This window comes from Saccopteryx bilineata, chromosome 4 (assembly GCF_036850765.1).
Source record: "Saccopteryx bilineata isolate mSacBil1 chromosome 4, mSacBil1_pri_phased_curated, whole genome shotgun sequence".
NCBI classification, from domain to species: Eukaryota; Metazoa; Chordata; class Mammalia; order Chiroptera; family Emballonuridae; genus Saccopteryx; species Saccopteryx bilineata.
This window is the reverse complement of record NC_089493.1, coordinates 12377128-12402170: the sequence shown is the minus strand read 5'-3', so window position 1 is coordinate 12402170 and position 25043 is coordinate 12377128. Positions and strand designations below refer to the sequence as shown.

At 53.0% G+C, this 25043-nt stretch overlaps 1 protein-coding gene and 1 pseudogene across 2 annotated transcripts in view; one reads left to right on the top strand and one right to left on the bottom strand.

The window, feature by feature from the left end:
• Positions 1-1984: 1984 nt before the first annotated feature.
• On the top strand, positions 1985-2553 carry LOC136335386 (large ribosomal subunit protein eL31-like; annotated as a pseudogene).
• A 13257-nt stretch (positions 2554-15810) lies between these two features.
• The window catches only part of FBLN5 (fibulin 5), a 78864-nt gene continuing 69631 nt past the window's right edge, over positions 15811-25043 (bottom strand). For both annotated transcript variants that reach the window (XM_066276183.1, XM_066276182.1), the window contains exon 11: positions 15811-16759. In XM_066276183.1, the coding sequence (XP_066132280.1) occupies positions 16598-16759 (162 nt within the window). In that variant the 3' untranslated portion in view covers positions 15811-16597. The remainder of the gene's footprint in view (positions 16760-25043) is intronic.

Here is a 25043-nt window from a genome sequence, read left to right as displayed (position 1 = left end):
TGAACTGAACAAAGCTTTTTTTTTTTTGTATTTTTTCTGAAGCTGGAAACGGGAGAGACAGTCAGACAGACTCCTGCATGTGCCCGACCAGGATCCACCTGGCACGCCCACCAGGGGCGACGCTCTGCCCACCAGGGGGCGATGCTCTGCCTCTCCGGGGCTTTGCTCTGCTGCGACCAGAGCCACTCTAGCGCCTGGGGCAGAGGCCAAGGAGCCATCCCCAGCGCCCGGGCCATCTTTGCTCCAATGGAGCCTTGGCTGCGGGAGGGGAAGAGAGAGACAGAGAGGAAGGAGGGAGGGGTGGAGAAGCAAATGGGCGCTTCTCCTATGTGCCCTGGCCAGGAATCGAACCTGGGTCCCCCGCACGCCAGGCCGACGCTCTACTGCTGAGCCAACCGGCCAGGGCCAACAAAGCTTTTAAATAAGAAAAGCTAAGGGTATTCTGGAATGTTCCTCAAGGGCGGGACAGCCTCTCACAGTCCTTTAGTATCTCCCTGAAATGTTCAGGGCAGCACCCACTGGCTGGCAGAAAGACGGGTTCCTCTCGATCTTTACAACCCACACCCTGAACATTCTGGGGTGAGCTGAGTCTACCTCACTGTCTCTGGGAGGCTACAGGACAGGCAGAGGAAAAGGAACATGTCTTCTCAAAGTGGGGACAGGAATTGCTTCTTTTTTTTTTTTTTTTTTTCTTAGTTTTTTTGTTGTTGCTTTTTGTTTTATTTATTTATTTATTCATTTTTTAGAGAGGAGAGGGAAAGACAGAGAGAGAGAAGGAGGGGAGGAGCTGGAAGCATCAACTCCCATATGTGCCTTGACCAGGCAAGCCCAGGGTTTCGAACCGGCGACCTCAGCATTTCCAGGTCGACGCTTTATCCACTGCGCCACCACAGGTCAGGCAGGAATTGCTTCTTAAACGCACACCTCCCTTCTGAGAAGGGAGCTGCTGTTTCCTGCAAGTATCTCTGTGCAGCTGAGTGCCTGGAAGGGTCCGGCCTGAATGGTGGGCTGGCAGCTGAGTCTGCGAGCAGAATTTCTGCATAATGTGGTTAAGACGAATTTGGAGTTTGGGGGTTCCATAGAAGGGAGGGTGAGGAGGCAAGCTGAGCATGGAGGAGGGGACAGGAGAGAGCGCGGGATGGAGGGCTGAGGTGGCCACCCTCTCTGTCCCGCTCTCCACTCTCCGGTCCTTGGTAGAGCTGACTACACCCCAAATGAAAATGGAGTTTGTATTAGTTTCCTAAGACTGCTCTAACAAAGGACCACAAACTTGGCAAAGCACAGAACTATATTCTCTCAAGTCCTAAAGTCGAGAAGTGTCAGCAGGACCACACCTCCTCCGAAGGCGCTAGGGGAGACCGCTACCTCGCCCCTCTTCTAGCTCCTGGTGGGCCCTGGAAATCTCTTGTGCTCTGTGGCTTGTGGCTACATCATCCCAACTCTGCCTCTGTCTCCCCGTGGCCTTTTTTGTCTTATATCTTTGTGTATCTTCTCCTCTTCCTATAAGGATACTTAAGTATACCTATAAGTCATTGGTTTTAATGCTTACCCAATTTCAGTATGACCTCATCCTAACTTGATGAATTACATGTGGAAAGACTCTATTTCCAAATAAGGTCTCATTCCGGTGTTCTGGGCAGACATGGATTTTGGGGGGATGCTATTCAATACAGTACAGTGTTGTTTCATCTTGTTCTTATGGAAATTAAGAGGCAGTTTCCTGTCAAAGTCAACTGGCAAGGGACTAGGGAATGGGGTGTATAGTGAAACGCCTATCAATCAAGTGGATTCAGGAAAAGTCCAGAGTTTGGAGTCAGAGGTGAAAATAAAAGCCCCCTCTGCTTCCCACGGGAATGTTCAGAAATCTGGGAAGGCCTCGAAATTGCACAGGGCCCAGGCTGAAGGCTTCAGAGCAGTGTGGCCTATTCTAGGTCGCATAGGCCAGGAGGCCACCGCTGACCTCTGGCTTACCAATGAAAGAAAGATGCCTGGGAGAGAGGAGAACAGACGGGTGGAAGAGAAGGAAGAACAAAAGGGGAAAAGGTGAGTTTTTGAGGGAAGACCATGGAGAAAGAAAGCACAGTTTCTTAGGGAAAGACTTAAGGATCCAGCACAAGGCCTGTTGTTGTTTTTTGTTTGTTTGTTTTAAGTGCTTTAGATAAATCTGGGGAACAAAGAAAGGAAGATGGGGTGTTGGGCATACTGGCTCCCACAAAGAAGGGAGGTGAGAAGAAGAAAGGACATTCTGCCATCAACAAGTTCGTGACCAGAGAACACACCATCAACATTCACAAGCGTGCCCACAGAGTGGGTTTCAAGAAGCATGCCCCTCGGGCACACAAGGAGATTCGGGAATTTGCCATGAGAGAGATGGTAACTCCAGATGTGCGCATGGGCACCAGGCCCAACACAGCTGTCTGGGCCGGAGCAATAAGGCACGTCCGATGCCGTCTGAGGACGGAGACTCACCAAACAAGCTCTGTGTGTTGGCTACCTACATGTGTCATCACTTTCACAAATCTACAGGTACTTCACGTGACTGAGAACTTCTGATTGCCAAATAAAGTTATAAAACTACAAAAAAGAGAGAGAATAAAAAGAGGGAAGGACGGAAGAAGGGAGAGAAAAGGGTGCATGACAGATTTCCTGCAGTGTCACCAAAAATTGCCTCCACTGTCAACCAAAGCTGTCCAGACCATGGCTACTTGCTCATGACCCTAATTAACCTCAAAGACCAGAGCATCAAGTGAAGACCCTTTCTGCTTCTCTCTGCCTCCCAATTCTTCAGCCTGTAGCCCGTTTTCTGCCCCACCCCCAGAGCCCTCCCGTTCTCGGCGATGCACACTGCGTCTCGTCTCAGCTGGAGCCGGAGCTGCCATGCTTCTGGCCTCTGGTGGTTTCTGCTGTCCCCTCACCGTGCCAGCGTCGACCTTCCTGAGTTCCCACGAAGGGTCGTGAAACTGGTCTCAATTAGTGAATGTCCTTCCATACAAAAGGGCAAGGAGAGCCCCGTGGATTAAGCGAAGAGCTCTCAGACCATTTGAGACACAAGCAGGATTGGAAAGATTCTGCACTTCAGGGGAAAGTGGGCTAGGCCAGGAACCAAGAGACCTCCCTGCAGGTCTGCCGCCAGGTCCCCTGCACCTGGTCCGTCCTGCATCCCACACGCAGGCTCCTCGTCCCAAGCAGGTGATTGGACCTCGTGATGTAACTTTAGATCCTTTAAGCTGTTACAATCTATATGATGGCATTATCGATAAAATTAAAACGACTTCCCTGGTGCATCCATAGTGTACTGATAGAAACCACACTCCCAATTTGTAGAAAGTAGAGATAGAATAGATCTAATTCCAAGTCTCCATGAAACGAAATAGGGTGAAATGAAGTGAGAAGGAAATTGCTGGGGATGTGCTGAAGGAAGTGAGGCCACTTGGGTTCGTCGAGTCCCAGGAACTGTTTATAAACGGAACTCTGGCTCAGGTGACTGGCTCTGTTGTTTGGAATATTGGAGATGAGGAAAGGCCTGGGGCGATTCATAATTGGAAAGAAAAGTATTTCCACACACATCTTATTCCACAAAACAACAAGGAGGTATCTTTATCCGCATTGAACAGATGAGGAAAATGAGGCTCAGAAAACCTGAGTGACTTATTCCAGGTCACAAACTAGTCGGCGGCAGAAGAGGGTCCCAGACCCAGGTCTATTCAACTCCGACCCCAGTGTTCCCTCTGCCCCACCAGACTGGCACCAGCGCTCACGGTGCCTAAGCCGGAACGAACTCCCGAGAAGGGCCCGAGTGGTGCCCAGCTCACCCGTCTGTCCTGTAGCACAGAGGGCACAGGTATCTTTCAATCTGAGAGCGGTGGCTGCCCAGCCAGGGGCCGGAGCAAAGAACTGTTAGAGCAGGGGTTCCTCACCAGACCAGAGCCAGGGACAGAGGAGAAACATGGAGTCTAGTGAATAAAATAAGCTGACAAACGAAATAGAAACAGGGGAGTGGAGATACGGAACAGACTGGCAGCATCAGAGGGGAATGGGGTTGAGGGCCTGGACGAAAGAGGAAAGGATTAAGCCACACACACACACACACACACACACACACACATTGACACAGACAACAGTATGGTGGCAGCCGGAGGGCAAGGGAGGCGGCTGTAGGTGGAGGTGGTGGGCACAGGAGAGGAATGGGGACAGGAGAAGACGCTGCTTGGAGCGACGGCACAAGATGCAGCGTGCAGGTGATGTTTTACGGAGCTGTATGTACACTTGAAACCTGTGTGGTTTCATGAACCAATTTCACCCCAATACATCCAATTAAACAAAAGAAAAAAAAAGTACTTGTTCAGGAGTTGAGTAAATACTGGATTCAGGATTAAAATTTTCTGCACGTTACAAAACAGAATCTGAGAATCAAAGAGGCCAAGTGACTTGTCCTCAGTCAAGAAAGGCCTAGAAAAGCTCTCTTTTTCCAGAGAGAGATGGATAAAAAAACAGAGATGTCTAGACTTCCACACCTGAGATCTTCCCACCACATCACCGTACCTCCTAACGCCCCTTAAGGCCAACAGAAATTTGCCTATATACTAATTAATGCAGTAAACTTGAGGGTGAGGGGATGAATGCCAACCTCCAACCAAGAACATTTATTCATATAATGGGTTAATTAGAAAATGACGCTTTTTCAGGAAGCTGATAGCACGGTTGATGCAATTTTCAGTTTTCATATTAGGCTATGAGTCATTTCTGTTTATCTTAGCATTCTTTCCTCATGCGTAGTATTTGCTGACCACAATCTCAGGGCAGAGGGGCCCTGTCACTCACTCTGGAAGCAATTTACTGACCTGCTGTGAGGAGAGACTGCTCTTCTGAGTGTGTTTGGTCATTGAGATCAGGTTCCTTAGCCCCAGGCGGTCACCTGACCTGCATCCCACGACCACCTTTCACAGGGACCCCGAGCTCAGTCTCCAGCACCAAACCCTCATCGAACACCTTCTGACCGTCTTCAGAATCTGTCCACCCGGCCGTCTCACAGTCACCGCAAAGTCAGCACATGCTCTTTGTCCCGGGGTATCTAACCGTGAAATGAAGAGCTATGCATTTCACCGGCTGTAAATAATACCTCCCCAATAACAAGAGATGTTTTAAAAAGTGCAAGTTTAAAGTAGAATTAATCTTCCCCCACTACCAAAACTCCTCCTTCTAAGGTATTCTTTCACTCCTGTTCAGGGTGTCCCTTAGCTCCCTAAGCTGCCACGCCCCGGAAGTCGCCAAGACCCACTGATTCCATCTGCTACAGCTCTCTAGAATCTTTCCCCTTCTCCATTTTCTCTTATCACTTCCCCATAATCACATTCACTCAAATGACACTGACCAGCTGTGTATGTGGTGCCAGGCACTGTACTGCAGCCCTTCCGTCTATGAGGATGAGCGACAGTCTTGTAGGAGTGTGCGTGTCGGAACTCCATGTGGTCACCACGACCGCAGAAGCACAGGGTGGGCAGTGCAGGTGGAGGGTGGACAGTGCACGTGGAAGGTGGGCAGCGCAGGTGGAGGGTGGGAGGTACAGGTGGAGGGTGGGCAGTGCAGGTGGAGGGTGGGAGGTACAGGTGGAGGGTGGGCAGTGCAGGTGGGCAGTGCAGGTGGAGGGTGGGCAGCGCAGGTGGAGGGTGGGCGGCGCAGGTGGAGGGTGGGCGGCGCAGGTGGGGGTGGGCGGCGCAGGTGGAGGGTGGGCGGCGCAGGTGGGGGGTGGGCGGCGCAGGTGGGGGGTGGGAGGCGCAGGTGGGGGGTGGGCGGCGCAGGTGGAGGGTGGGCGGCGCAGGTGGAGGGTGGGCGGCGCAGGTGGAGGGTGGGAGGCGCAGGTGGGGGGTGGGAGGCGCAGGTGGGGGGTGGGCGGCGCAGGTGGGGGGTGGGCGGCGCAGGTGGAGGGTGGGCGGCGCAGGTGGAGGGTGGGAGGCGCAGGTGGAGGGTGGGAGGCGCAGGTGGGGGTGGGCGGCGCAGGTGGAGGGTGGGCGGCGCAGGTGGAGGGTGGGAGGCGCAGGTGGAGGGTGGGCGGCGCAGGTGGAGGGTGGGAGGCGCAGGTGGAGGGTGGGCGGCGCAGGTGGAGGGTGGGAGGCGCAGGTGGAGGGTGGGCGGTGCAGGTGGAGGGTGGGCGGTGCAGGTGGAGGGTGGGAGGCGCAGGTGGAGGGTGGGCGGCGCAGGTGGGGGGTGGGCGGCGCAGGTGGGGGGTGGGCGGCGCAGGTGGAGGGTGGGCGGCGCAGGTGGGGGGTGGGCGGCGCAGGTGGAGGGTGGGAAGTGCAGGTGGAGGGTGGGCGGCGCAGGTGGAGGGTGGGAGGTGCAGGTGGGGGGTGGGCGGCGCAGGTGGAGGGTGGGCGGCGCAGGTGGAGGGTGGGAAGTGCAGGTGGAGGGTGGGCAGTGCAGGTGGAGGGTGGGAAGTGCAGGTGGAGGGTGGGCAGCGCAGGTGGAGGGTGGGCAGCGCAGGTGGAGGGTGGGAAGCGCAGGTGGAGGGTGGGCAGCGCAGGTGGAGGGTGGGCAGCGCAGGTGGGCAGAGCAGGTGGAGGGTGGGAAGTTCATGTGGAGGGTGGGCAGTGCAGGTGGAGGGTGGGCAGTGCAGGTGGAGGGTGGGCAGTGCAGGTAAAGGGTGGGCAGTGCAGGTGGAGGGTGGGCAGTGCAGGTGGAGGGTGGGCAGTGCAGGTGGGCAGTTCAGATGGAAGGTGGGCAGCACAGGTGGAGGGTGGGCAGTGCAGGTGGAGGGTGGGCAGTGCAGGTGGAGGGTGGGCAGTGCAGGTTGGCAGCGCAGGTGGAGGGTGGGAAGTTCATGTGGAGGGTGGGCAGTGCAGGTGGAGGGTGGGCAGTGCACGTGGAGGGTGGGCAGTGCAGGTAAAGGGTGGGCAGTGCAGGTGGAGGGTGGGCAGTGCAGGTGGAGGGTGGGCAGTGCAGGTGGGCAGTTCAGATGGAAGGTGGGCAGCACAGGTGGAGGGTGGGCAGTGCAGGTGGAGGGTGGGCAGTGCACGTGGAGGGTGGGCAGTGCAGGTAAAGGGTGGGCAGTGCAGGTGGAGGGTGGGCAGTGCAGGTGGAGGGTGGGCAGTGCAGGTGGGCAGTTCAGATGGAAGGTGGGCAGCACAGGTGGAGGGTGGGCAGTGCAGGTGGAGGGTGGGCAGTGCAGGTGGGCAGTTCAGATGGAAGGTGGGCAGCACAGGTGGAGGGTGGGCAGCGCAGGTGGAGGGTGGGCAGCGTAGGTGGAAGGTGGGCAGCGTAGGTGGAGGGTGGGCAGTGCAGGTGGGGGGTGGGCGGTGCAGGTGGGCAGTTCAGATGGAAGGTGGGCAGTGCAGGTGGAGGGTGGGCAGCGTAGGTGGAGGGTGGGCAGTGCAGGTGGAGGGTGGGCAGTGCAGGTGGAGGGTGGGCAGCGTAGGTGGAGGGTGGGCAGCATAGGTGGAGGGTGGGAAGCGCAGGTGGAGGGTGGGCAGTGCAGGTGAAGGGTGTCAGGGATGGGTTTGGAACGTTCTCGGAGGTGCTGACCTCTGAAGGGAATGTTGACAGAGAAACAGACATTTGCCAAGCACGCACAGAAAAGATCTGTCCATGAGGAGAGCTCTAGCAAGAACAGCCTAAAGGAATATAGAAGCCTTAATGGGTTTGGGAAGTCTTTCGACTGTTTGAGAATTGGAGTGGAGGGCGGGCAGGAACCAGGTCACCGCAGGCTTTGTCACTCATGTTCAGGGGTTTGAACCTTGACCTGTAGGCAGAAGGGATGTTAGTAGAAGTGTGAGCAGGGAACTAGTCAGCCTTACTCTTAAGAAAGAGGAGTTTAGAGATGATTGACGATCTCTTAGGTGAACAACTGCAATATTTTTCCTGACTTCTATCTGTCTTTTCTTATATACCACTCCCAGAGTGATCTTCCTAAAAATAAGACCGCATCTCTTTCTCAATTAAATTAAAATAAAATAAAATAAAAACCCTACCGTAACTCTCCTGAGCAGACAGCAGCAATGGCCAAACTGAGGAAACTTCCTGGAGATGTTGGAAGTGTGCTCTGGGGGAAACTTTCCCTCGTAAGGACAGTAAGTTTGATTAACCTCATGCAAAACGAAACCGGTTTCCTTCCCATTGCAGGGCTTCTCAGGGCTTTACTTTTCTAACGTCAATGGTGGATCTTTAAAGAAGGGATGCAGCATTCAGATTCTCCAGGCTCTGAAACAGGTGAACTCTTTGACCTTGGAGCTCTGGTTAGCACCTCCGTGGACTAGTGTTCTGTGAAATGACGGCGTCTGCAATATAGTCCGACTCAGAGTGCCTTCACCTGAAACCTGGCCCCAACATCTCCCGCTCCCTGCTGTACACGCTCCCTTCTGTAATTTGTGAAGAGTACTGGACTATGCTTTACAAAGAAAATTAAGGGTTATTTGTTGCTGGAAACAAGAACCTGGTCTCTGGGCACGGAGCACTGTCCTGTGTTTGAGGGGACACCAGGGTTTCCCAGCCTGCCTGCTCCAGATTACAGGAAGGATACAGGCACCATGTCAAGCCACTCGATACCATGGCGGACAAGGGACAAAGGGAGTGCTGGAAAGGTTTCTAACAGTGCATTTGTGGGAATGAGTGGGGTAGCCTGGCTCTTGATAAGGGGAGTTGGAATGAAGGAAGCCAAGCCCGAAATGGAGAGACTGGAGTTCAGAAGGAAGCTGAGAGTGAGTCCTCATGACCGGCCAGGAGGAAAACCCTGGGTCAGATCACAGAATAGAGATGCTTTCTCTTTTAAAAACTTTAATATTTTTATTTATTGATTGGTTTTAGAGAGATAGGAAGGGGACGGGGGGAGGGGAAAAGAGAAAGAGAAAAGAAGAAAGGAAGAAAGGAAGAAAGGAAGGAAGGGAGGGAGGGAGGGAGGAAGAGAGGGAGGAAGAAGAAAGGAAGGGAGGAAAAAGGGGAGAAAGGAAGGAAGGAGGAAAGGAAGAAGGGAGGGAAGGAAGGAGGGAAGAAAGGAAAGAAGGAAGGAAGGAAGGAAAGGAAGGAAGGAAAGAAGGGGAGGAAGGAAGGAAGGAAGGAAGGAAGGAAGGAAGGAAGGAAGGAAGGAAAGGAAAGGAAAGGAAGAAGGGGAGGAAGGAAGGAAGAAAGAAGGAAAGGAAGGAAAGAAAGAAGGGGAGGAAGGAAGGAAGAAAGAAGGAAAGGAAGGAAAGAAAGAAGGGGAAGAAGGAAGGAAGGAAAGAAAGAAAGGAAGAAGGGGAGGGAGGGAGGAAGGAAGGAAGGAAAGAAAGGAAGAAGGGGAGGAAGGAAGAAAGAAAGGGAGGAAGGAAGGAAGGAAGGAAGGAAGGAAGGAAGGAAGGGAAGAAGGGGAGGAAGGAAAGAAGAAAGGGAGGAAGGAAAGAAGAAAGGGAGGAAGGAAGGAAGGAAGGAAGAAAGAAGGGAAGGAAGGAAGGAAGGGCGGTCAGAGGTTCAGCTTGGGAGGGAAGAGAAGCTGGAGGGAGAAGGGGTCCAACACGTAAATAGCCGGGACTGTGCCCCACACACCCAGCTTTGCCTCCACTGGACAGGACCTGTCCCTGACCACCTTTCCAGCCTGGGGATGGAGATCAGGTGCAGGTGGGGAGACAGTGCAGAGAAGGAAAGGAGGGAGCAAAGAGAAGAAAGGGACGGCATGAGGGCAGGCAGAGTGGGGGAGGAAAGGACTCTCACGCCCACAACCTTACTCCGGAATAAAGCGAGGAAGGTAAGTTCAACCTCGGCAGGAGGAACAAGAGCACCAGCCCCGTGTCCTCTTCCTCCTCCTCTCCCCCACCTCCGCCTTCAGTGGGTAATTGGAGAACCAACAAAGGCTGCAGTGGGGCTGAGTGAAATCTGGTGAAAATTAAGAACAAGAGCAGCCTCGGGGCGATTCCCTCGATGGAAGCACAGGGCTGAAGGGAAGGCGTGAAGGCAGCAGTGCGTTTATTATCCGAGTGTTCAGAGCATCAGCTGAGTGTTAGCTGAAGGACTAGCTCCTGCTTCTCCCAGGCTGCCCCAGCTCTACAGTTGCCCTAATAAATTCCAGAGTCCCAACAGAAAAAACAAACACAACAGGAAACAAGGGGGTCTAGCTCTCGTAAGTGTGCATCCATTCCCAGCAGGAAGGGTCCTCGTGACTCATGGTTTCACCGGAAGAAGTGTATTCCGATCTCAACAGTGCCTCTGCACTGGTCTGCTTCTCAGAAAGACGGACATGAGGTGGTCTGGAAATGCCAGGCGTAGGGAAGTCTCTGTGGGGCATTTTTTAATATGGAATCAGAAGAAAATGAAACAAAATAAGACAAAACAAAACCTAAGACTATGGGATCACTGTAAAGAGTTAAGTTGTTTTTTTGCAAATACCACAGCTTGGTTTCCACAGTGGCTTTTTGGTGAAAAATTTTTTTAAGATCAGGGGGATGTTATACTTCACAAATGTAACTACAATCCAGGCTCCTCCTTAAAAATAAATGATAATAAATGGTTTGTACATTAGAACTCAGAAGAGGCCGGCGGGTAGTAAAGGGTAAAGGGGGTCAAACACATGGCAATGAAAGAAGCTTTGACATTGACGGTGAGCACACAACGTAATGATGTATCAGAATGCTACGTGCGAAACCTATACGATCTTATTAACCAGTGCCATCCCAATACATTCAATTTAGAAATAGAGAAAAAAACACACCTCAGAAGAACTCAAGGTGCCTGTTTTGAGCTATAGTCACTACCGTGTAATAAAGCCAGTTCTGCCCTGGCCAGTTGGCTCAGTGGTAGAGCGTCGCCCTGGCGTGCAGAAGTCCCGGGTTTGATTCCCGGCCAGGGCACACAGGAGAAGCGCCCATTTGCTTCTCCACCCCACCCCCTCCTTCCTCTCTGTCTCTCTCTTCCCCTCCCGCAGCCGAGGCTCCACTGGAGCAAAGATGGCCCGGGCGCTGGAGATGGCTCCTTGGCCTCTGCCCCAGGCGCTGGAGTGGCTCTGGTCGCGGCAGAGCGACACCCTGGAGGGGCAGAGCATCGCCCCCTGGTGGGCAGAGCGTCGCCCCCTGGTGGGCGTGCTGGGTGGATCCCGGTCGGGCGCATGCGGGAGTCTGTCTGACTGTCTCTCCCCGTTTCCAGCTTCGGAAAAATACAAAAAAAAAAAAAAGCCAGTTCTGCAAAATCGAATGCCTTCCAAGTAATACGGAGGGTAGTAAGAATTAGGGGAAAAGGCTAAATTGAAACCAAAATAACCCTTTCCCAAAGAAACCTACTTTTAAATCAAGCTATGCGATGACTCTGGCCCTAAATCAGTATTAATTAATGTATAATTTATCGGATCTTGATACATGAGCATTATAATGACCTTGGTGTTTGCATAGATGTACAATTTACCCTTGCCCTTATTTTATTATTATTGTTCAAGAATAGTCCAAATTCCTGAAAAGGGCTTGTCACTGTCTATCTGCATGTTCATCACCCCTCGGAGAAGCCATCAATGGCGAGTGAATGGATCATTCCTGTGTTGACACCTGTTTTCTCTCCCTAATGGCTTATTTCACTGAGGGCTGCGAGGAAAGTGTCATTATCGCAAAGCATCAGCAAGTCAGAGATTCTAACTCGAGGATGACTCACAATAAAAGATACCAAAGTGATAAATGTTGCTTCTAGCCCTTCCTTTGTTCTGAAACCTCTTGGTTTTGTTTTTGTTTTTTAACATATTTTAGTTTTCAGGAATTCTCAAGGCAATAGTCCTCTACTAAGTAAAGACAGTAAGAAAAACAAAAATATCAACAAGAAGGAACGATCTGTATATTTGTTTGTGGTTGATGAGCCCTGGCCAATTCTAAAATAATGAAGGGCTTTGTTAAATGTTGCTCTTTTTTTTCCCCTAGAAAAGAATGCATTACAGTACATACAAACTGTATCAAAGAGATGAAAATTATCTCCTAATGTTGATTTTGTTTCCATTCAATGTATTTAATAATTCTATGCAAGAGGCATTATAGTCTAAATTTCAGATATGTGCCTATGGACGTTGTTGGGCAAATGAGTTTGTAAAATTTGTATTTTTTTTAGTTTGCTCACTTTTAGTGTTAAAAAGTGGTGCTGGGCAGTGCCAGGTATGTGATCTGTGAAACTGCAAATTACCTTCCTGCTTGGGAAGGGCCATTGTTTTGCTAATGTGTGCTGGAGGAGAGGTTTTGGCGTCAGAAAAGTTTTAAAAGGACAGAAGGAGAAGGAGAAGAGGAAGGAAGCCATGTTTGCAGAGTGCGAGCAGAGAGAATGCAGGGTGCTGAGGAAGAAGAGAGTTTGTGCAGAGAGAAGGAGATGGGGAGCAGAGGTGAGGGCTCTTGCGAGCTCCACTGAGACTGGTGGGGCCTTTGATTCTAGGAAAAAACGGAGATGATTCTCCTGGTTGTGGAACCGGAGAATGTGCCAGTGGTTTTGTGAGCTCTGAGTGAAAGGAAAATGCTTTCCCTTGTGTGTTTGCTCGTTGGCCGGTGTGAGACTCGAATAAAAGGAACGACCCGCCATGTTTGGGCTCCACTGTTTCTTTATCGTCTGCCCAAATCTAATGGGAACCTGCACGTGCATGGCCGTGATGGCTGCGGCCCCTGGCCTTACAGATATTCATTAGAATTCCTGTACGATAAAATTGTAATGACCGTGGTCGAGGCCAGGCAGGTTCACATTGGATTTGGGCAGACGGTAAAGGAACTGTGGAGCCGGAAAGTGTTGGGCCATTTCTGTTTTAAAAGATTCTTGCAAAGGTGGGCGAGCAAACACGGCAACCACTTCTGACAACAGCAGGTGAATGAACAGCAAAACAACCCCCCACAGTGGTGGGCTAGTGATCCACCCCGAGGGCAAGCACCCGCAGCCTTACATAGGCTACACACGCGTGGCTCTGCCACACGCGCACGCACTCATCATGCGAGGTGCAAGCGAGGAAGCCCAACACAGCTGTTTTTCCTACAAAAATCAAGGTCAATAACTGTTAAAACCTAACCAAAATCACTTCCTTCACATTGCTAAATGCTCCTCTCACACTGTTTTCTAATTTGGTCTCACAGGCTGCATAAACTTCTGGATAAATAAATATCTTATCGATGGACTGGATCTATCTCGTTCATGTCTCTGAATTCAGAAACTGGCTCAACCAAAGTTGGGTGGGCGGGAGGGAGGGTGCTCAACCAGGGCCTGCTCCCCCCCTTAAGAAGAAGATATTTACCAGTAGGACTTTGTGTGTTGAGAGGGATGCAAAGAGTAGTTGCTTCTTTGTCTCTCTCTCTCTCTCTCTCTCTTGACCCTCTTATTTCAGGAAGAACTTGTGCACATTATAATAAACACTCTGGCCACAAAAACAAATTTAAACCACTGAAAATGAAGTAATCAGGCCAGGCCCACGGCAATGTTTCCACCATCTGGGAAAGTAACATCCCAAGGGCCAAGCAGTTACCTAGGAAAACTTCTAAGTATGCTACTGAGGCCTGAGAGGCCACAGGTAGGCGGATTCCATACCAATTAGAAAGTGTTACGATTGGCAAACCACCGTGAAACTCTAAATCTGCAGTCGGAGGGAAATGCTGGCTGTCGTCCCCCGAGGCCTTTCCAAGGAATCACAAAACTTGCGAATTAGAGGCAGCTGAGTGGAAGTTTTCGTCCATATTGAACCCAGATGAGGTGGTAACACAAGGACTTTTGCAGATGTCCCTCGCACCCCTGAACTCTTCACCCTTCGGGACCTGAGGGGATAGCACAGAGCAGGGTTAACACGACGCGCTCGTGGCCCAGCGGGGAGGGACAGTGGCCGAGCTGACAAGGGACAGGTGTGGAATGCCCGGCTAGCTCCAGGTTCCGTGGAACGGCCGGCCCTCCAGACTCCTGTGGACGGAGTACTGTGTGATTCAAACAGCAGGCTTGTCCCCAGCCTTGTGAAAATAATAACATCTGTCTGTTCCCAAGGGGCGAGGGAAGCAAACAGCTTTCAGTTTCCGGGAGCCTCTGACACTTTCCCAAGTGTTTGGGGTTTGGCCTTGCAGGACATGTTTTGCCCCTGAGTGTTTTTCCCTTAATTTTTAGACCCAAGTGTATTTTCAGGTAAATTGATCCCACATGCCTCTGATTCATTGACGCTGAGTTCGTCAGGCCGTGGAGGCCCCAGGAGCTCTGAGCAGGCTGGTCAGTCTCTGCGCCTGCTTTCCGAGGAGCAGGAAGCCACAGTGTGACAGGGACAAATAGCACGCGAGCCCTCGGAGACTCGCGTCTGGCTCCCAATGTGGCACTTCTGAAACCGACGGGTCCTCAAGTCACCATGACGAAGCTTCCCTTCCCTCTCTTCCACAAGTTCACGGAAACCTTACCCCGGTGCTGTGTTGAGTGAGTCCGTCCTTCGGAGCCGACGGATCGGTGCAGAGGTCACAGAAACCCGCAGTGTCCCAACTCCACGCCCATTTCTGAAGCCGAAGCCTCCCCACCCGAGGGGAGCCCCGGCTCGGGGCCACCTTCTGGCCTTTGCTCGCGGAGAGCGGAGCCGGGCCCCTGAGCTGGCAAGCCTGTAGGAAATCATCCTTCCGAGCCGAGCCGCGGAACAGGGCGTTCTGAGCCATTTCTTGTTCGTGTCATTGCTCACGGCGCTTGACCTGCTGAAGGAGCACGACGGGAAATGTGACTGGTCATAGAGAAAAAACACCACAGCCCACAGCAGCGTTAGGTGTGCGACGTGCATAGGAGAAATGCTCTCCGGGCGAGGAAGCCAAACACGCTGTTCCTTCCGCTGAAGAGCTGGCTCTTCGGGATCTAGAAACCCCCTCCTCACCGTGAGGATCCGGGGCACAGTTCCGGCATGTAACAGGTCGAATGGGAGCACCCAAGAGACACAACCTGGGCCATCAGGGAGTGCCCTCCTCCGTCCGAGGTCACGGGTCCACTTCTGGAACGGACCCCAAGGCAGCTGTCCCCGCCTGTCCTCTAATCTCTGACTTGCCCTGCTGACTCTGTCCCTGCCTGGGGTTCTAACACCTGAAGGAAATCCAAAGTCCTTGGTCAGAAGAAGGATGATGAACCCAACAAGTAACTGAGAAAGATGTTGAGGACAAGGTGGCCAGGACTGGGGCCGTGTTTGTCTCCCTCTCTTTATAGGGTTTATAATAACCATGTGCTTTCCACTCCAGCCGCTTATTAGAGTTTTAAAAAATCCCCAAAGCCTGGTCCCTACCTAAAACCACTTCAGTCCGAATCTCTGGGAGTGATGCCCAGGAAATCAGTTTATTTTCTTAAAAGCGCCACTAGTCATCCTACTAGGCAGTCAAGATGGAGGAGCACTGATTAACAGTGACTTGAATAGAGTTCTGTTCTGGAAGAGTCCTTGGAAATTACCCACATAACCGAGGAGTTGCTGGGGTTTTTTGTCAAGTGAAATAGGTCTCGGGCCTGACCAGGTGGTGGCGCAGTGGATAGAGTGTTGGACTGAAACTCAGAGGACCCAGGTTCGAAACCCTGAGGTCGCCGGCTTGAGTGCAGGCTCATCTGGTTTGAGCAAGGCTCACCAGCTTGAGCACAAGGTCAAGGCACACATGAGAAAGCAATCAATGAACAACTAAGGTGCCACAATAAAGAACTGATGCTTCTCATCTCTCTCCCTTCCTGTCTGTCCCTCTCTCTGTCTCTGTCACACACACACACACACACACACCCACACACACCCATCAAGTGCCCGAGTCGCAGTGATCAAGCTCTCTGAGAGCCTTCCACACCAGTACACAATACACAGGTTCAAGGAGACCTACAACCAACCAAGTGCTGAATCGGCTGCGAGGTCACAATGAACCGAACACAAAATCTCTTCAAATATTTAATCAGTTTGGAGACCTCTGCCTTCCAACCCAGTTGGGTAAAAATTCTAAAGAAAGCATGATTTAGGGGTCCTCAAAGAAAACATTTTTAATAGAGAGGAGACTGGGTTTGGAAAGACAGAACATAACAGGTGCCTGAAGGCCTTTCGAAGGAATTCTACCACTTATTATTCTTTTAAAAAACTCAAAATGAACAACAACAACAAAAAGGATTAAACAGTTACACGAATTTTAGGACAACTAAAACTTTTTTATGGCTGAAAAATACCAGACATGGTTTTTGAAATAAACTCTTTTAAAAACCCTTAGATCCTGCAGTGGCTTCTCTGTACATACAAGAAGCAAACTAGCTACACGCAGTGTCCCCACGGGCTCTCTGGGTCTTCGCAAAGCAGCAATCAGCGAGCGAGAGGGAAGGCGTGGAGGAGGTGAGAGGGCGCTGTTCACAGTCTTGGAGCATGGACTTGGACCCCAGCAAACCTCTATTTTCTTTGAAAAATATGAAGAGAAACTGAAGGTCTCGGAAAATCACCGTCATTCTCAGGTCAGGGTGCCAACGATAATACTTTTCGATAACTGCGTTGCAGAAACGGGGGGGTAGCGTGTCCGAGAGGATGACAGGTCTGCCCTAATAGAGGCGGGGCCGGGACAGTGGGGCTGACTCTTGGGGACGTTCAGCAGGAAAGGCCCAACGTCGTGTCGCTCTCGTTCTCCCTCTCGCGTCTCCTCTCCTCCTGTCCCTTGGTGCTGTTGAGAGGCAGTCAGAGGCTCTGGCCCTGGGCTCAGAACGGGTATTGCGACACGTGTATCCGCAGTCGGATCACGGAACTGCCTCTGAAGTTGATGACGGTGTTGACAGTGATCATTTCCAAGTCCAGCTGGATGTCCCGGGGCCCCTTGATGGGGCGTGTCATCACCAGAGTGGCACTGATGGGGCCCGTTTGCTGTGGACAGAACCAGGGACACTTGTTAGAGAAGGCCTGACCAGACTAAGGCGGAAGGACAAGCTCCATCCCAGAAGCTGTCAAGCAACAGCAGAGAAGGTGAGGGAAGCGGACAGCTAGCTGTCCGTCGGGGGGGACACACGCCTCTCACGTGATCCTCACAGCAGAAAACCCATGTGGTCTGGCCAAGGGCCACACCTCCTCCATCAGGGCACCCTGTGGCCCACTGCTGTCACACTAGCATCTCCTTGGTGCCACGCTCTTCCTGGCTTTGCCCACACTCTACCTGGCTCATCCCTGCTAACTCTTTGGGTCTCAGCTGGAAACATCACTTCCTCAGAGAGGCCTTTCCTGCTTCCACTGGTCACCCCTCCCGCCCCACCCTTGCCACTGCACCTGCTACTTTGCATAGAATGGAAAGTATTTATTACCATGTGTCATCATCCACACTATTATTTGGCCCACGTCTGATGTCTAGACCACGAGCTCTGTAGAGCTAGGATTGGGGTCAGGTTTGTCACCACTGACTCCCCTACACACCACTGTGGTGCCCGGCACACAGAGGCCGCTCAGTAAATATGTATTGAATGAAAGAACAAACAGGTGATGACACTGAGTGCCCTAAAGCTGCATTTCAGCTGTTGGGGCCCTATCTCTACAACGAGGGTTTGTGCCAGATCAGTGGTTCCCAAGTAAACAGCCTCCAAAGCACCTAAGACACTTTTTTTTTAAAAAAAAGATTTTATTGATTGAATTTAGAGAGACTGCAAGAGTAAGGGAGGGAGAGAGACAGAGAGATGGAGAGAAGCAGTCATTTGTTGTTTCACTTAGTTGTGCATCCACTGGTCACTTCCTGTATGTGCCCTGACTGGAGATCGAACCTGCACCTTTGGTGTTTGGGGATGACGCTATAACCAACTGAGCTAACCAGCCAGGGCTCCTGCACTTTATTTAAATGAGTAATTCCAGGGGCTAATTCCAAATTTTCTGTCTCTGTTGATTTTTCAATGATGCCCAGGGCAACTGTAACATGTTAATGAGTCTGCAGGTGGGTGCAGTGTGCAGCCCCCGTTGGGGCTCCCCTGTAGACTCGGAGTCACCTCCAGTGCTACCAGGCTGTGACCCTGTCACTGTGGTCCTAACAACTTTACGTGGACTTTTCTTCCGCACTGACTCTTCTAAAAGTTCTGAGGAGGCAGAGAGCGCAGACTGACGTCAGTTGAGCACCTGCCATGTGTGAGGCGCGCTCCTGGCTACTTCTACGTGCGTGTGCTTAATCCTTGTGAACACTCTCAAAGCTCTGGCTCTTCAAAGTGTGGTCCCTGGGCCAGCAGCATCTGTGTCACCAGGGAGCTGGTTAGAAATGCGGGACCCCAGGCCCCACCGGAGACCTACTGAGCCAGAAGCTATAGCTTCACACGATCCCCAGCCGAGCTGTGGGCACATTACCAACTGAGAAGTGCTCATCTAAAAGTAAGACCTGCCGGCCCTGGCTGGGTGGCTCGGTGGATAGAGTGTTGTCCTGGTCACGGGTCCTGGTCAGCGTGCCGAGGTCACGAGTTTGATCCCCGGTCAGGGAACATACGAGAGGCAAACAATGAGGGAACTAAGTGAAACAATGAGTGGATGCTTCTCTTTCTCTTCCTTCCTCTCTCTCAAATCAATGGAAAATTCTTTCAAAACATTTAAAAGCACAGACCTGGCTGCAATATTGAAGGTGTCTGACTATCTCCCCATTTATAAATAAGCAAACTGAGGCCTAGTGAGGGTGGTAACGGCTTAAGGTCACCAGTAGTCAGGGGCAGAGCCAAGGGAGTTCATTCAGGAGCTCGGTCTGACCCCAAACCCAGGCCCATTTCACTGCAGCTATCAGAGGTGACTGATGTGTATTTCCCTCCTAGCACTGTCCTCAGGAGAGATGCTCGGAGCCAGTGACACAGCCAGGGAGCCGCCCCTCGAGAGGGGACAGCATGGTGGAGCAGGGCGTGCTGGCCAATCGCTTCCGACAAGCCACAGAGCCCAGCGATGTGCCCCAAATCTGAGAGCGACAGCTCTTCACAATCGAGAAACTCGGCCACGCCAGGTGTTTTATCTGCCTCCGTCATAAAGGGAGGGCTCCCTATAAAGTTCCGGACTCCCTTGACTGGTATGTCAAGGGTGGGGCCGGCAGAGCAGACAGGTGCCAGCCATTACTGGGACCTCCACTGTCCGCGGATGCGATTTCCTCTTGGCATCGGCTCCCCTGTTCACGTCAGCACCAGGGAAACTGGCACCTGCTCACGCAGAGGCTGGCTCCGACTTCCTTGTCAACTCTTGCAAAACCTGGGAGCCCTGGGCCAGGACCCCACAGGCACACGCACACAGGGAAATACAGCATTTACATAGACAAATATCTTGCCAGCTCTCATTGTTTGCATGAACAAAGGCCAAGGTTGGGGACCTGAGCTGTGGGGAGAGCTGAAGAGCCTGGGACAGTGAGTGGAACAACCAGAAACCTCCAGGTTGTTTCTCTGGGCTTTGCCAGTAAGTCTCCAGAGTACGGAAAGATCATTGCCTGTTGGGTTTGAAAGAAGCTCGAGAGGTCAGCAAGTTCAGTCTCCTCCGGGCTCAGGTCTGGAGCAGCCTGAGAAGGCCTGCCTGCCGCACAGTGCCGGCCGGGAAGGCCGAGGGCAGCCACCCACATGCCTCACTCGGCTTTGAGGGCAGAGTCAGGGGGCTAATGAAACAGGCCTCCTGAGAGCCCCTGCTCATGGTGGGCTTGGTGGTCATGGTGGACTTGGTGGTCATTGGTGCAAAGTGATGATGGTGGGGGGTAGAGGTGGTGATGATGGTAGTGATGATGGAGGGTGATGATGGTGGAAGTGGGGGTGATAATGATGGTGGGGGGTAGAGGTGGTGATGATGGTAGTGGTGATGGAGGGTGATGATGGTGGGGGTGGGGTAATAATGATGGTGGGGGTGGGGGATGATGATGACGATGGGGGGCTGATGATGATAGTGGGGGTGGGGGCTGATGATGGTAGGGGTGGGGGTGATAATGGTGGAGTTGGGGGGTGATGATGACGGTGGGGGGCTGATGATGATGGTGGGGTGGGGGGTGATGATGGTGGAGGTGAGGGGTGATGATGATGGTGGAGGTGAGGGGTGATGATGAAGGTGGAGGTGGGGATGATGATGATGGTGGAGGTGGGGGGTGATGATGATGGTGGAGGTGAGGGGTGATGATGGAGGTGGAGGTGGGGATGATGATGATGGTGGAGGTGGGGGGTGATGATGAAGGTGGAAGTGGGGGTGATGATGATGGTGGAGGTGAGGGGTGATGATGATGGTGGAGGTGGGGGGTGATGATGAAGGTGGAGGTGGGAGGTGATGATGAAGGTGGAGGTGGGGGGTGATGATGATGGTGGAAGTGGGGGTGATGATGATGGTGGAGGTGGGGGGTGATGATGATGGTGGAGGTGGGGGTGATGATGGTAGAGGTGGGGGGTGATGATGAAGGTGGAGGTGGGGATGATGATGATGGTGGAAGTGGGGGTGGGGGTGATGGTGGAGGTGAGGGGTGATGATGGTGGAGGTGGGGGGTGATGATGATGGTGGAGGTGGGGGTGATGATGGTGGAGGTGGGGGTGATGATGAAGGTGGAGGTGGGGATGATGATGAAGGTGGAGGTGGGGGGTGATGATGAAGGTGGAGGTGGGGCTGATGATGATGGTGGGGTGGGGGGTGATGAAGGTAGGGGTGGAGGTGATGTTGATGGAGGTGGGGGGTGATGATGAAGGTGGAGGTGGGGGGTGATGATGAAGGTGGAGGTGGGGATGATGATGATGGTGGAAGTGGGGGTGATGATGATGGTGGAGGTGAGGGGTGATGATGGTAGAGGTGGGGGGTGATGATGATGGTGGAGGTGGGGGTGATGATGGTTGAGGTGGGGGTGATGATGAAGGTGGAGGTGGGGATGATGATGAAGGTGGAAGTGGGGGTGATGATGAAGGTGGAGGTGGGGATGATGATGATGGTGGAGATGGGGGGTGATGATGATGGTAGAGGTGGGGGATGATGATGAAGGTAGGGGTGGGGGTGATGTTGATGGAGGTGGGGGTGGGGGTGATGGTGGAGGTGGTGGTAGTTGATACTAGGCAGTTGGCTACCTTTCATACATTTCTCATTTGATCCTCATCACCCTGCAATGTCAGTAGCTTAAATTAAGTACACTAATTAGTCACAAGACTAGCGCATGATACTAGAGTGCCTCCTGCAAACGCCATGCTCTGACCACTGAGCTCTAGGATGAGGTCTTAGCACCGCCCAATTTCCTGACGGCCCACAGCCCTTACTGTACTCGAGAAGCACTGCTTTGCATTGTAGCTGTTTGCCTGGTGGCTGTCCCTTTGCCCCTCCTGTACTGTGGGTTCCCTGAGGGCAGAGGCTCTGTCCCGTCGTTCCTGACCTCGTGCCTGACTCAAAGCTGCATACCTAGTGCATTAGTGCTGGTGGCGGAAGGAGGAATGAGCTCCCGAGCCCCTGAGCTCCGCAGTGGGAGTAGGGGCAGCAGGTCGCCAACAGCCCACCGACGTCCATCTTCTTAGCCCGGCTCTCACACAATTGGGTTTGTTCTGAATCAACTTGTGGGACAGCATTGTCTGCCACGGGGCACGCAGCCAGGCCATGGCCAGTCAGCTTCCCCAGCCCTGTCACCTGATCCGCATGTGTCATGAACTAAATGTACTTTGGCACGGTCTGAACCCCATGACCATGCTTCCTCTTGTGGCCCAAATTATGTCCCTGTGTCACCTAGCCAAAGCCACTCACCAGTCCTCTGTCTAGAACTCAGAGTGAGACAGATTACCACTAGGGCTTGTGAAAGGAGCATGTGTGCACGTGTGTGTACATGTGCTTGTGTGTGCACATGGATATGTGTGCAATGCATGGATGTGTGCATGTGGGTGTGTGTACACATGGGTGTATGTGTATTTATGCATTTACATAAGTGGCTATGCATGTGACAGGCACGTGTTTACACATGCATGCATGTCTGTGTATGCGTGCATGTATGCGTGTGTGTACATGGTTTGCCTGTTGGGTGAGATGTTCTTCTCAAGTGCTTATAATGTAATTAGTGAATCTCAGGGTGGGAGAGGCTGATTGGCCACTGAGCCCCACCTCCCACATGGTGCTCCAGTCCCTTGGGCAGCCCTGCCAAGCTCTCCAGGGCCCAGCAGCTTACAGCCTCCTAACAGTAGCAACAGCAGTGGCAGGAAAACGAGACTATCAATGCAGTATTGACTAATGCTTATTGAACACTTTCTATTGTTACTAGATGTTAAAGGAGACTTGTCATCTCAACTTCTGCCGAGACCCCAAACGAGAAGAGTGAGTGAGAATACGCCACATCCCAGAGAGAGGTAAGAGAGTATGGACAGGCTTTTGTTGCCAGACTGCCTGGGTCGGAATCCCGTTCTGGTGCTTCCTGGCGGTGAAGCCTTGGACGAGTTGCTTAGCCTCTCTGTGCCTCAGTGCGCTCCCCTGTAAACCTGGGTGGCAGCAAGCCCTACCCATGGGGCTGCCATGAAGATGAAAGGAGGGGTGGGTGGGAGGCACTGGCACAGCGCCTGCACCGGGCGAGCGCGGGAGGCTTCGGGTGGGGTCTGCTCTGTTACACAGGAGGAAGGTGGTGGCCCCATGCCAGCCCTGTTCCTCTCGCTCTGTCACCACTTCCAGCCTATAAACGGGTACTGAACACACGCGCCAGCTCCCAGCTCTAGCAAGAGGGGGTTTCAAGAGTACTGATCAGAGATGTGGATGCCCTGACGTTTAGGGATGCAGAGAGCAGGACCCGGTCCAGGAGCTCTTTCCTGGAAAAGTCCAGAGGGCCCTGGAGCGGCCTCGCACTGCAGTGAACAGAAGCAGCTGCAGGGGACCTGGCTGCTGGTGTCCTCACAGCCCTGGTGTGAGCTGTGCCCGCCAGGGTGGGCCGGCGGCCCCTGCCCCAGAGAGTCCATGCGGGACATAGAGGCAGAGGCAAGTGGCCGACTAGGCCCCATCGCCCAGCCAGGGAACGGACGTGCTCAGTTCTCAGGGAAACCTCCAGAAACCCCACAAACACCCAGTGAAGCAAGCGCATGCAGGTCTCTGCCCCGAGGGAGAGTGCTGAGGCCTGCTTATCAGGGCAGCAGTCAGCAGCCAGCCTCTAACCCCTCCCTTCCCATCTGTACCCCCAGCCCTGGGGAAGCCGGGGCAGCACAGGCAGTGGGGGGTAGGGGGAGAGGGTGGGGCACAGAGGCCACTCCCAACCCCAGCAGGAGAGCAGGAGAACCTTTACACCGAATGAGAGGCTGAGAGGGTGAAGTTTCCTTAAGCAGCTCGGACTTCGAGGTGGAGGAATGAGACATTCAGTAGTAGCTGCGAGCACCTGTGAATCCCCTGGGATTAACTTGAGCTGTCGCCCAGAGGGGGCCGTTTCAAGACAGCAGGGTGAGAACAAGGTACCTTGCCAAACAGCTGTTTGATAAAAACAGTCATTCTGTGTCCCAGGCACTGGGCAAGTGCAAGACTTCACCTCATCCTAAAGTAAGCACTGCCTTCATTACCCTGTCCCTGGGGACGAGGAGGCTGGAGCCCAGAGAGGCTGGGTAATCACATACCCGGCGTTACGCGGTTGGTCAACTGTGGAGCGCAGAGGCAGGGTGGCCTGGCTCGAGTCCACGTTAGAATGACTGTGCTATACCTTTTCGGTTTATCTGTATATTCTCATGTTTATACCGTGAATAGGTAAAAATAAAATCATGTAAAAAAAAAAATGTTAACAGAGAACGACTTGTATGGCCGCCTGAGGAGGGCTGCCGCTCTGGACAGTCTGGATGTGTGGGAGCCTGCCTTGTCCCTTGTCCTCGTCCTGGGCCCTGTGGCTTCGCCACAGGCGTCCCACACTCAGCCCTTGGGACCAGGTGCAGCTCTGGGGACCCTCCCAGCCAGGGGCCACCTCCCTGTCCCTAGGTTCCCTCAGCCATTCCCAGGGCAGGCCTGCGTCCCCTCATTCCCTTCCGCATCCTGACACCCTCCCCTGAATAAATACTAAAGAATTACGGCCCTTCTCAATGTTCCCGGAGAGGCACAAGCCACACACAGCTGAGCTTTGGGAGTTTCAAGGGTCCCCTAGTTGCTGTGACAGTCCAGGCAGTAGAAGAAGCTTCCACTTCACGAGGAAGGAGCCCTCACACCTGTCTACTCCGTGTGTAGGATAATCTTCTTCCCCACCATCATGGGGTACCTCTTACCAGCCAGCCACATAGGGGACATCTGGGTCTAGGGGGACTTCAGTGCATGGTATCATGGTGAGCCAACCTTGCCTAGACAGGACCACCTTCTGCAGATCTGCTATTCTGCTGGGGAAGTGGGGGAAGGAGGCAGGTGGTATCAATGATGGCATGTCAGCTGCCCAAGAGAGGCCTCTACGCGCCCTCCGATGGGGCCAGCTGCGTCTGTACAGCCGGGAGGCCAGACTGGTGAGTGACAGTGGCTTAGGCTTCTGCTCCCAAGGGCAGCCAGCCCAGAGAAGCTCTCAGATGCGGGTTTCTGCTGGACAGCTGCTGCTGATGCGTCTGGGGAAAGGCAGACACAAACACAGCCCCATCGTTCTCATCTTACATAAGCTCCTCTCTCCTCGACGCATTCCGTCTTCTTCCAAAGCCCTTGACCCCGCTACGCCAGTTTACTGGTGCTGGCTCTTCAGGCCGTGTTATTACACGTGACCTGGCCCGTTAGGATCTTGCCAAAAACATGTTAGTCAGAATACAGGCACAACGCCAGCACCTAGGACCTTTTCTAATCTGTCCTAACCTCTGTCTCCGAGACCTCCCTGTTTTCAGACAGTCCCATCCCCAGAGGCACGGGTTGGAAGATCCTGCCCCGAGATTGAGAGAGCAGGGTAGAGAGATGTGGTCAGCAGGCAGGCCCTTGGGCCATCTGACATTAAACTGGACAAACTTTCATGGCCTAGCTTTCTGAGTCTTGCCTCCCACAGTAACCCGGGGGGACTACCTGCGGCATTTGTTAGAAATGCAGGTTCCTGGGTATAGACGCTAAATAGTGCCCCTCCTCCCAGAGACATCAGGTCGTAAGCCCTGGGACCCGCAAGTGCTACTTTATAAGGAAGAGGGAACTCGGCAGGTGCGGTTAGATTCAGGATTGTGACACAGAGATTATCCTGGATTAGCCGGTGGGCCCTAACTCCAACCACAAGTGTCCTTATAAGGCAGAGGGAGACTGGCTGGATAGAGAGGAGGCA